Genomic DNA, 12,488 nt, shown 5'->3' with positions numbered 1-12,488 from the left:
GTGACTTGTAACTGTACAGAGAACTAAGATCACTTAGATATGAATAAAACAGTCAGCAACATATTAAAGTTATGGAATTTTTAATCAATAGTTGCTAGTACGGTTCACTGAAGCCCGTTCTTCAATGTAAATAATCTTGGTTCGGATTACTAATATAGTATGACATCTAAGTGAAAGTATTGTATATAATAGAGATTATATATGATAACGACCGATATGGATAAAGCTGTCTTTATCAAACTTATCGTTTACTATAAAGACCTAATTCATATCATAATGATGATCAATAGTAGATCGGTCTAAATCTTAAGTAATCACGAACTCATGTTCATGTTATTAGTTTCTTTGATTCACTCGTTAAAATTTCTCAAAGAAGATGATTCTTACAACTATTTTAGGAATCTAATAATATGGATGGCTGGGAACATGATCTATAATTATGAAATCATGACTTTTCCAACGAATCAAATGTTGGTTCCTTTTATGTGTTAATTCTAGTACTGGAAGGTTGCACGCAAATTTAAATGGGATATGAATTATACTACCACTAGTAGATTAATGGTATAAAAAAGGGTTTTGAGTTTTTAAAATACTTGAACCCGAACCTAAACCCCTATTTTTAAACCCGTTTTTTTGGGTTTTTCGGGTGGGTGGGTTTTCGGGTGTAAATGTGATGTCCTAATTTAGTGGGATATTTAGTATAAATCATTAAAGTTGTTGCACCAAAAGTAGACAATTCTACACCAATTAAGTGTAACCCTTGGAGATGGTCTAAGTACTATTGTTATGTTTGGTTGGGAAAATGAAAGCATAAGTATAGGAAAAGGAATGGGAATAAGAATAGGAATGTGATAGAATAAAATTGAGTAATTTGCGGCATAAATACCTAAGTTTAACTCCCAGTTGCAAATAAATACCTAAGTTTAATTTTTGGCGGTAATAATACCTAAGTTATATTTTTGGAACTCTTAAATACCTAACTATTAAAATATTATGTCATTATCCACGTGTCATTTTCTTATTGGTATATTTTAATTAATTTTTGTTAAAAAATAAAAATTTAATGACTCGGACCAATTAGGAATTGCCACGTGGCAATTTACTTAACAATTACAGTCAGGTACCTATAAAAGTTTCAGAATTATAACTTAGGTATTATCACCGCCAAAAATTAAACTTAGGTATTTATTTACAACTGAGAGTTAAACTTAGGTATTCATGCCGCAAATTACTCAATAAAATTTAAAATGCACTATAAAAATTGATAAAAAAAAATTATTAAATTTTTTGTCATATTACATTGGAATGACATTTCCTTTCATTTTGAAATAGAATAGTCATTCCACAAAAAATAGTAGAAAATTATTTTATTAGAATGCCATTCTAATATTTTAAAATGCAACCAACAAAAGAATGGAAGAAACTTATTTGTTTTTATTCTATTCTATTTATTACCTCCAATCGAACATATAAATGAACTCTCTAAAAAATACCTCAAATTAACTTTAAATATTTTCTAACAATGCGCTTTTTTTTTAATAAAAAGATGTATAGTGTTCAAATGAGCACTCCATGACTATTGTAGAGCCTTTAATTGGCGTTAAGGGTAGGAGTGTTCATTGGATCACATCCAATGTTTTTAGGCCTATCCAGATCCGATCCAATCATATATTGGATGTTAGATTTTACCATCCGACCTGATCCAATTAATTTCGTCATCCAATCGATCCAACATCCATTGGATGTTGGATTGGATCGGTTCTATCCATTGGATGTATTTCATATATATTTATTTGTTTAATTTGGGTTTACCTAATATTTTAGACCTAGTATTTTTTGGATCGGATCAGATCCATCTAATATTTTAGATCCAGTATGTATTGGATTGGACTGGATCCATCCAATCCAAGAAAAAAAAAGTAAAACTTTAATGTTAATTTTCATATATACATATAGATTTGACATATAATAATATAAAATTTAATTACTCATCCAAACTAAATGAAAATACTAATTAGTTCGATTGGATGTTGGATGTATTGGATTTTTAGACACCCTATCTGATCCAATTGGATATTTAAAAATAACATCCAATCCGATCCGATCACATTGGATATCCAATGTTAGGCGGTCGATTATAATTGGATCGGTCAGTTTTTATTGGATTGGATCGATTTATGCACACCCCTAATTAAAGGGTTTAATAAGAAAGATTTGAGTGTTACATTAGAGATGGAATCAAGCAAAAAAAAATATTCAAAACGTTCCAACAATAGTTATACATTGCATGATGCACTAAATCTAGTTACGAACTTGAAGTTTTTTTTTTTTTTTGAATGGACGAAATTGAAGTTTTTAACTCCCACTCCAACCAAATTTGCAACTCTCACCTTTAAAGAACTCATTTCTCACACATTGATAATGTTACACTATTTCATTAATTTGCTGTGGAATCTTTACACTATTTTACTCCAATAATCAGTGACGGATACAGAATTTTTACTTTGTGGGGGCTTATTTATCATTAAAAAATATTTTTACTTATATTATAATCACTTTTACTAGATTTATTTAATTTTGTGGGGGCTTTTTTATTATTTTAGTCTATAATTATCAAATTTAAAAAATTACATTTAATTTTTTAAAAGGCAATATTTTTGTTAGTGGGGGCTATAGCCCCCCACATTGATACTACTAGGTCCGTCCCTACCAATGACACACTAAATTATACACCAAATTCTACACTATTATTGGTGTTGGATTTTGAATCTACATCAATTTTGTATACAATTTTTTTTTACGTTCTAATCTTTATTTTAAAATATAATCTTTCATTTTAGTTCTCATATCACAAAAATAATAATTGATTTAAAATACTAACATATTTAAAAATACAAAATAACCATTAAGAAACACTAATACTAGTAAAATAAAAAATAATATAACACTAAGTTATAAAATTAAAATAAACAACATTAAGGGTGCGTTTGGTAACACATTTTTAATGTGTTTTATGTTTTTTTTTAATTAGAAAAGTAAAAATATTTTGAAAAAATATGTTTTATAAAACTGTTTTCACTTTCCAATTTTTTAATTGAGAATCAAAATTTTAAAAATTTTGAAAAAAAAAGCACTTTCAAAATATTTTTAAACAGATTTTTTTTTTCTCTTGATCAATATTTTGGACTTCGACTCCAACCTCGACCTTGGGGTACAGACTCCGACCCTAGTCCCAATCCTGGACTCGGACAATGGCCCCGACCCCAAACACGGAGCTGGATCCGGCTTAATAAAATCAAAAAATAAAAATGAAAGTTATAGAACACAGTTTTGTTTTATGTTTTAAAAATTAAAAAATAAAAGTGGTTATAGAACAGATTATTATTTTTTAAAAACACAATTTTTGCTTTCATTTTGATTAAAAAATTAAAAAATAAAAGTGATATCAAACGCCCCTTAAGTAAAATAATTTTAATAGTCAAATTGATCACTTGTGAATCTTAACCTTGAAGAATATCAAAATATTAGCTATATGAATTTTTAGTATTACGAGAATCTTGCTATTCTTGAGATATTATTAGTAAGCTATTTTTGCATATTATTTTTTACTTATTTTGAAAATAGTCGTGTAATTATAGGATCAATATAGGATATGTAACGCCCTATAACACCACGTGTGTAATTTTATAAACTAGTTTAATACTAATAGATTAATTAATTATTAAAAACTGTGAGGATAATAAAAATTTGACTACAATAAAATACTAAAAACGAACATCATAACGACAGTAAAAAAGTATTTCCGGAGATCTTTGTTATAAAAAGTTTACAAAAGACTATACGACAATAGTGCAAACTACAAAATCAAAATGCACAGCAGATACAGCCAGTGCAAAACAACTCCTGGCAACTCGGCACATAGGGCGGTGGGGTCAATATGTACATTCTTGGAGAAGACTGTCATCTCATGGCTGCTCTAACTTTTTCTTGCCCTTACCTGCGCCACAGAGCACCCGTGAGTCACACAGACTCAGCAAGAAAAGTAATAAAGAAGAATACATTAAATAACTAATTATACGTTTCATTATCATAAGTGATTAAACCATAACATTCAATAATAGATAATATAACCAGCCATATGCATTGCATAGATATAGATATGCTCATATATTCGCATTGCCTAATCAGGCAAGCCCGTGTCGTAATACAACATCATATATAATATCACTGCACCACCTAATCAGGTGAGCCCGTGTCACAACCTAGCACCAATATATCGTATCGCCTAATCAGACGAGCCTGTACCTACGCTCAGTACTCACATGTCACTGTACCAACGGTCGGTACTTACATGTCACTGTACCTACCCCTCGGTACTCAAATGTCACTGTACCTACACTCGGTACTCATATGTCACTGTACCTACGCTCGGTACTCATAGGTCACTGTACCTATGCTCGGTACTCATAGGTCAATGTAACTACGCTCGGTACTCATATGTCACCGTCGCCCGTACCTAATAATGCACGACACCCAACATATCGCATCACCTAATCAGGTGAGCCTATACCTACTCCTAGTACTCACATTTATGGTATCATCACATTATTATTGCTTAATCAGACAATTGGCATTTACAGAACCTGTCATGCCGTGTGGTACATTATACTTTTCTTATCTCAAGTTTTAGTCCGGGTATGTTGGCCGACCTTCTTGGAGAACGATTGATGAACACCATCCCTGTGTTATAACAATAATAAACCAATAAGTGTTTATCCCAAAACACTGCTTAACAGTTGCAAAAGACAACTTAAGGTTTCATACTAAATCTTGTAATACAAATACACTAAAATAAAACTTATATTTTGGCTCTAAAACATACATTATATCGTAAGCTTGCTGCAAGCTTCGAAACGGTATTAAACGTCCAAAATAGACACCCAAATAAAAAGTTACGACAAAAATACGATTCCTAAATTCTGAGAATACCTAGAAATGGCAAACCAGTTGAGAACCGGTTAACCGCTTCCACCAGGATCGGTTGACCGGTTGGGCAGGGGCAAAATTCCTCTATTCTCAATTTATGCACTCACCAAAATGCTATCAAAACCTGTCCAAACCACTCTAAATTTCACAAGGCACACAAATACCATACATACAACTATTCTTACGTAATAGAAACTAAAATCGAGCCCTTAATTGGTAAACACCACTAATGTTCGGACTTAAGCTATAAAAAGTTTTAAACTCAATTTCTAACTCGAAATCACCTCAGATTCAACAAGAAATATCAGAACTAGTCCCATGACTACCTGAGAACAATCCTATAAGGTCAAAACATTCATAACCATTCTAATTCACAAAACCCTTATACAAAACTAATTGTTTTTAACTTAAAACAAAATTAATCCTTATCTTAACTTTTCTCTCTCTAAGGATTGTTGTTCCGCTAATATCGGAGCTTAGATCGCTAGATTTCAGATTAAAAATCGAAAAAAATAAATAGAGGAGAAGAAAGTTTATCAAAGGAAGAGGAGAGTTTCGTTCTGTTTAATTTTACTGTTTATAAACTTATAATATATATCAAACTTATCGATACTGATAAATTTTTATATAAAAAAAAAAGAATATTATAATAATATTAGTAATTATAATAATATTAATAAAAAATTTATTATTAATATTATCTTATCATTTCTTAACCACTAAGAAATCTCCACTTTTAGGGCGCTAAGTTAAATTCCACATAATCCTAATTATCCTAATACCTACATTATTAACTTATCACAATATTTTCATTAATTCTATTAATTAAACATGTTATGATTTTTCTAGCCCCCGATCGAGTCTCTAATGTCGTCAAACTTGAAAATATTTTTATTCTACATATAGCTTATATTACATTCACACATACTATATAAATCTCCGTAATTTATAAATTACGCCTATTTACTCACTTATAGCAAATTTAAATTTTATGTTGAAATAGATTAATAGGATCATAATCCGACTTATTATCTAATTAACTCATAATATAAATATAAACCCTAATTATTTACTATTAGACTTACTGGGATATTGCAGGATCAATATAGTCATGTTAAAGATTTGTTGCATATCTTAAAAATTCTATTGAAGATTCAGAGATCCTGTTGATGAAATAAGTTTTTCTATTTCTATTTATCAAATCAATTTAATTTTTTTAATTTATAGTGTATATTTTAGTTTATTTGACTCTTATTTCTGCCTTAATATTTTTGTAGGGGCTCTTACAATCATTCAAGTAGATTTTATGGATGCGAGTCTAGAGTAGCTGCTTCTTGTTTGGTCTATATTTACACTTTAAGATTGATTATAATTTGGCATTGGATGTTGTATTGATTGGATGACTGAAATTAATTAGATCAGATCTAGATAGGCCTAAAAATATTGAAAATGATCCAATAAACACCCCTATTCAAAATGTTACATAATTGACCAAAATTAATTTAGTGATTATTTCACAAATACACAAAAACAACAAAAAAATTACAAAAATATGGTTTCACGAAATTTTAAATATTTTTACGATTTTTTTAATTTTATTTACAAAAAATACGGTATTTTTATGTTGTACTCTTGTTAATTTTTTGTTATTGTTTTGATGTTAGATGTCATTTTCATGTTACTTTTATGTAGTTTTCTTGTTGTTTTCGTGTTTTTTATGAAAAACCGTAAAAATGTAAAAAAAAAAAAAAAAAAAATTAAATGCAAAAACTGTACTTTTTTGTTACAAAAAATTGTATCTTATGTAATTATCCCATTAATTTATATACTATAAATTAATTTGTCTGAATTTATTTTCTCACACTCTATTTAATCTAAATTACATTATTTGTATAAGATAAATATAAAACAAATTGTCAAGAGACATTTGAAAATTTGTCATGGAGAAATATTTAAAGGCAAAAAGGAAACAATAAAAAAAAAATAACTGTAGCTGGTTGCTCCTCGTTTTAAGTAAAAACAATGTTAATGATAACGAGCCAAAACAGAACACATAAAAATTAAAAGTAGTACGAAAATTGATATGAAAGAATTAAAGGGTGTCTAAACTGAGCATTCATACTTACATTAAGAAAAAAAGACCTTTTGAAATGTGAAAGGGAAACACATCCAAAATTAGATGGGCGGAGAGGGAGAAGTGAAAATCAGTGTCACCTTTTTAGTTAAATAACAATGGTAGTTAAATATAAGAGTGATATTCACTTATATTATGTATATTAGGTGCATATATCAATACATCATATTATTATATTAATTGAATATAACTACACACATTTAAATAAATATATATAACAAAAAGAGTTAAATGTCATACCATAATGTTATTGCTTCTGTACTTCAAATATAATATAAATAAAATTATTATTAATGTAACCAATCATGCATAGATTTCTAATCAATTATTACTTAAGAATTAAATTATAATCTTTTTTCTTAAAAAGATGCTTTAGAACAGAACATTATCATGGATAATTATGTGGTTGATAATTAAGCTGATAACACCAAATATCCGTATGTAAATGAACCCAGCTCATAATTTAATACTAATTAATTAATTAATTAAATGAACCCATGAGAAACACTAATTGGGGTGTAAACTCTAAATGGAATCTTCATTTTTGTTTATTTAATATTAAATAAGAACACAGTGATATTTTTCAGGAAAAAAAATAAAAATAAAGAACTACATTGTTGTTTTAGACATGATAAAATGTTCACAAAAATTCTGTCCCACTTTTTGGTGAAGAGCCCTCTGTCTCTTTCTCTTATCTATGGCTTAATTAGGTAAACCAATTAATGTCGTTTAGAGATATACTGTTTTGTATACGTATGTACGTACGTATGTACAGATGCTTTATTTATTTATTATTATTTGAAAGGAATACAGATACCTAATTATTAATTGTTTGTAACTTTCTCATTTTTCAAAAAAGAAATTGTTTGTAACTTTCATATATTTCGAGTAATAATATATAGAATAGTACTAGCTATAATTGCCTCGGCCACTTTATTATTAATGATGTATGTGTGTCCATGAGAAGCCGACAAAAGTGTATAAACATATATATAGATATTTACACACACATACATACATACATGAAATATTGTTATATTCAAATGAGAGCGTTGGCCATACCGGATTGTTATAATTAAGAGGAATTCAAGAAAGAAAAGAGAACCTCCCATTTACAAGGAACCATCATTCGTACAACTATTTTGAGGCTATGAGTTGCCTTAGTAAGATAACATTTTTTTTTGAGAAAGAAGGTACCCATTAAAATAGTAATCAAAAGTTGAGAATATACATACAAGATAAAACATTATGGTTATTTCTGAATGAAATAACTTCTAGATCTATCCCTGTAGTGTACTTAGTTAATTGACGAGTGATTTTATTTGTTTCTCGAGTAGTTTGAGGAATTGAAGATAACATTAGGTAGTTTGTTGAAAGAAATAAGAATATGAATTGAATCAAATTTAACATGTAAAAAAAATTAATAAAATGTTTATTAAATCTTTCTCATCTTACATTGAAATAGCTTTTTTTATTTATTTATTTAAAAATAGAATAATCATTTTACCAAAATAATGGAAAAACTATTCCATTACAAATAATAACATTTTAATACTCTAAAATGTAACTAAAAAAAATGAAATGAATTATTTCTTTTTTATTCTATTGAAATTTTATTACTTCCATTAATTTTTTTTTCTATAGAATATTGTTATTTAACATCTTAAATTGTTTATTATTATACTTGTGTAACATTATTTATAATTAGTTAGAAGTTCTTTATTATTATTTATTAAATCAAATGAGTGTAACCTAATATTGAAATGTATCAATGACATTATACTCTTATAAAATACATTTTCGATTTAGATGTGATGACTAAAAAATGTTATGCATAGGAACGTTCCTTTATATAAAATAGAAAAAAAAAATCAGAAATTAATACTTGCTACTTATCGAAACATGAATATGTATACAATTATTTTCACCCCACTTGATCAATTCAAACACGAACTTATTTCATTAATTAACAATAATATACACTCGCATCACATAAATTAATGATCACCACATAGTACACACCCAAGTCATTTTAAAATAATTCCCATATTTGGTCATTTCCTTTCCAAAACAGAAACAAATCCATTCTTTTAATAATTCTTCTTCATATTGAGTAATAACAAGGAAATCATTAATAATCTTTGATTGTATTTTATATTAGAAAGAACCCAAAAGTCCAAGCTAGCTATTAACTATTTTTCCTTATGAAAGCTATACTACTATATTTATAAGAAAATTACTAGAAGATAGTATTAGGGCTCGTTTGGAACGCCGTATTAGGTCGTATTGTATTGTATTGTATTATATTGAATTGGATTATATATCATATTTTTATATAATACTATGTTAAACTTTAATTTATACTAAAATATTATATATTTAGGTGTGCATAAAAGTTAATACCACATATAGTTTTACATAAAAATATTGCATAAAATAGAATTTAATATAATACAATACAATACACTACGACCTAATACGGCGTTCCAAACGAGCCCTTAATGTCTAGTATCTTTTTTAATGTCATATTAATGGTGTAGTTAAACCGCGGATTTCACATTAATTAAGAAAATAAATTTTAAAAAACATCCCTAACTAATTATAAGATACTAACTATAAAAGATATTGGGCACTGCCAATACTCAATAACAATTCTCCATTTATATATTTATATATATATATAGTCCTTCCATGAGAAAAAACTAACCCTACCACCACATATAATGTATATTTATATCAATTATCTATACTCTATCACGCTAGCTCATAGACTATACCTCAATTAACTCACCAACTTGAACTTCTTATTTATAAATGAATTTTTTAACTTTGAACAAAAAATAAAAAATTCTTAATCAATATAAGTCTAAGTCCCACTTGGTTGGTTTGGACCGTTTATTGCCTCATCCAAACTTCAAATCCAATAATTAGCGAATTCTATAATATCTTAACCTAGGTCGAGTTCTACAATATCAACCCACCATTGAAGGAAAAAAAAAAGCTTTATTAATTAACGTTATACATTTATAAATGTAAGATAATAATAATAATAAAAATAATATTTTAATGGGTGTTTGCTTGCACGTCCCTAATAAACAAACACAGATATCTATCTGTCAACATGACGGCCCATATTAAACCCCTCCGGCCTCCGTCTCCATCTTCTCCACCCTCACTTTCTCTCTCTATCTCTCTCTCCTTGTCTCTCTCTTCTTCTCTTTTTCTCAATATTTTTTCAGGCTACTGCTGGCGCAAAAATCAAGGGTCCAGATTCACTCAAGTGATCAACCCTCCCTGATCATGGACCGTCGATTTCACACTACGTCTTACCCAGAAGACAGCGAACAACACGTATCTGGAAATGGTCCGGATTCTCCCTCCTCCGGAGACGATATGAACAAAACGACCTCGTTTGAGGAGCCATCACCTAAGAAAAGGTTAGCCTTGAGTTTGAGTATCTTTTTTTTTAATTTTGTATTTAAATTTTGGTAAACTGAAATTTTTTCGGGGATTTTTCGGTTTTGGAAACGTGCTCAGTAAAAGGGGTGTACAGAAGAGAGTTGTGTCAGTGCCGATTAGTGACGTGGAGGGATCTAAGAACAAAGGAGAGGCGTATCCACCGTCCGATTCGTGGGCCTGGAGGAAGTACGGCCAAAAGCCCATCAAGGGATCTCCTTATCCCAGGTAAATCTGTTTTTATTTTTCTGGCTATTTAAATTTCGTTTGACACACCTTAATTAAATTTGATCTTTTTTTTTCTATAAAAAAAAAAAATTGATTTTTTTTTTCTGCTTTAATTTTAAGAAAATAGAAATTAAAAATAAAGATCTGTACTAACGTGAGCTGGATGGGTGGTGGTGCTCCCGTTAAGGTTAGAATCTATAATCGCCGCCAGGTAATGTGTGTGCCGGCAAGTTGATTGATCTTTTGAATCTGGAGGCGGCTATGCTAAAATGCGCTTTGAAGGAGTTGTTGGGGGAACATTGGATGAGTTCTCACGCTCCAACACAACGTGTGAGAATAACGTTCCATCATAATGCTACCGAATCTTCTCTTCCCCCCATACCTAAATGCTCACGTGTATAAATTAGGAAAAGACAAATTTATCCAAATACATTAATTGGAGCGTAGAATTACACGCGCCGTTGTTGGGTTGTAAATTTCAAACTGTTGTGTAGAAATTAACTTCTCCAGTTTGGATTATCTTCTTATATCATATGATCCTATCTGAGAATAATTATTATTTTCGAGAAAATATATAATTATTAAATGTTTATTTTATTTACAGGGGATATTATCGATGTAGTAGTTCGAAGGGTTGCCCCGCTAGAAAACAAGTGGAGAGAAGCCGTGTGGACCCCACAAAGCTCATAATCACCTACGCTTGCGATCACAACCATCCAATTCCCACCAAATCACATTTATCCACCTCAGCAGCCGCCGCAGTAGCAGCAGCAGCTGCCGCATCCTCCGCCGCAGCAGCCGGATCTACACCTGCCACGTCATCCTCATCCGGCGCCGAAGATGCTCTTCCTGCCAAAGCTCCTGAAGGGGTGATCGCGGTGTTCTCTGGCCAAGCTGAGCTCGTCAGTGATGGCTCGGCTTCGTTGCTCAGTGGCTGTGGATATCGCCACCAGTGGTTCGACGACGACGACGTCGTTTCGACGGCCGTTGTACTGGAGAGCCCGTTTATGGAGAGAGACGGTGCTTACATGGACGATGATTTTTCGATGGCGTTTTCTTCGGTAGTGAGTGGGGAGGATGAGTCTCTGTTTGCCGATCTCGGTGAGCTACCGGAGTGTTCGGTAGTGTTTCGGCGGCGAATCGTGGAGCCGGAGGACCAGAACAGGAGGTGTAGCCTGAGTGCGGTTCCCTGCTGCGGCAGCACAGGATAGGACCCCTGGATCACCAATCGTTCTGGCTTAGTTGTTCGAGTCAAAGAGATTTGAGTATTTAATTCGATAAATATTGTCTCATTGAAACCCTCCTTGGTGGGGTTCCCCGTACCGTAAGATAGCCCAAAATTTCTTGTAAAAATCTTTTTTCTTTCTAAATTCTCTTAATCATTTTTCTTTTTTTGTCTCTATCAAAAGTGTAAACAAAAAGAATAAAAAAGTAAGAAATGGACTTTTTCTCTTTTATAAATTAAAATTTTATCCTTTTATTTTAGTCATTCTCTTTTGTCTTATAGTAGTTGGCATTTTACCAATATAAATATAGCCGCCTTGCCCATTTTCAGAAGATAACATTATCAAAGGTGATTTATTAGAGTGAGAGAGACAACAATTATATATCCGGAACTTGAACAGTTCCAATTTTGGATGTCTGGGCTTTAAACCAATTTGGGCCCAAAGCCCATATAGGCTCA

General features: G+C 30.6%; 1 protein-coding gene across 1 annotated transcript; it reads left to right on the top strand.

The window, feature by feature from the left end:
- Positions 1–9,964: 9,964 nt before the first annotated feature.
- On the top strand, positions 9,965–12,265 carry LOC115701065 (probable WRKY transcription factor 69). Its single transcript, XM_030628757.2, has 3 exons — positions 9,965–10,557; positions 10,658–10,804; positions 11,409–12,265. The coding sequence occupies exons 1-3, from the start codon at positions 10,421–10,423 to the stop codon at positions 12,013–12,015; spliced, it is 891 nt and encodes a 296-aa protein (XP_030484617.2). The 5' UTR covers positions 9,965–10,420; the 3' UTR covers positions 12,016–12,265.
- The last annotated feature ends 223 nt before the right edge of the window (positions 12,266–12,488 follow it).

This window comes from Cannabis sativa, chromosome 8 (genome assembly GCF_029168945.1).
Source record: "Cannabis sativa cultivar Pink pepper isolate KNU-18-1 chromosome 8, ASM2916894v1, whole genome shotgun sequence".
Taxonomy (NCBI): Eukaryota; Viridiplantae; Streptophyta; class Magnoliopsida; order Rosales; family Cannabaceae; genus Cannabis; species Cannabis sativa.
The sequence above is the reverse complement of the archived record's forward strand: the minus strand, read 5'-3'. Positions and strand labels throughout refer to the sequence as shown.

What these genes read in the sequence shown, in the direction of transcription:
- LOC115701065 (XM_030628757.2), top strand. Translation starts at nt 10,421, where the DNA reads ATGGACCGTCGATTTCACACTACGTCTTACCCAGAAGACAGCGAACAA. An exon ending in GAGCCATCACCTAAGAAAAG is followed by an intron (nt 10,558 to 10,657) that starts GTTAGCCTTGAG and finishes AAACGTGCTCAG; the next exon opens with TAAAAGGGGTGTACAGAAGA. An exon ending in AAGGGATCTCCTTATCCCAG is followed by an intron (nt 10,805 to 11,408) that starts GTAAATCTGTTT and finishes TTTTATTTACAG; the next exon opens with GGGATATTATCGATGTAGTA.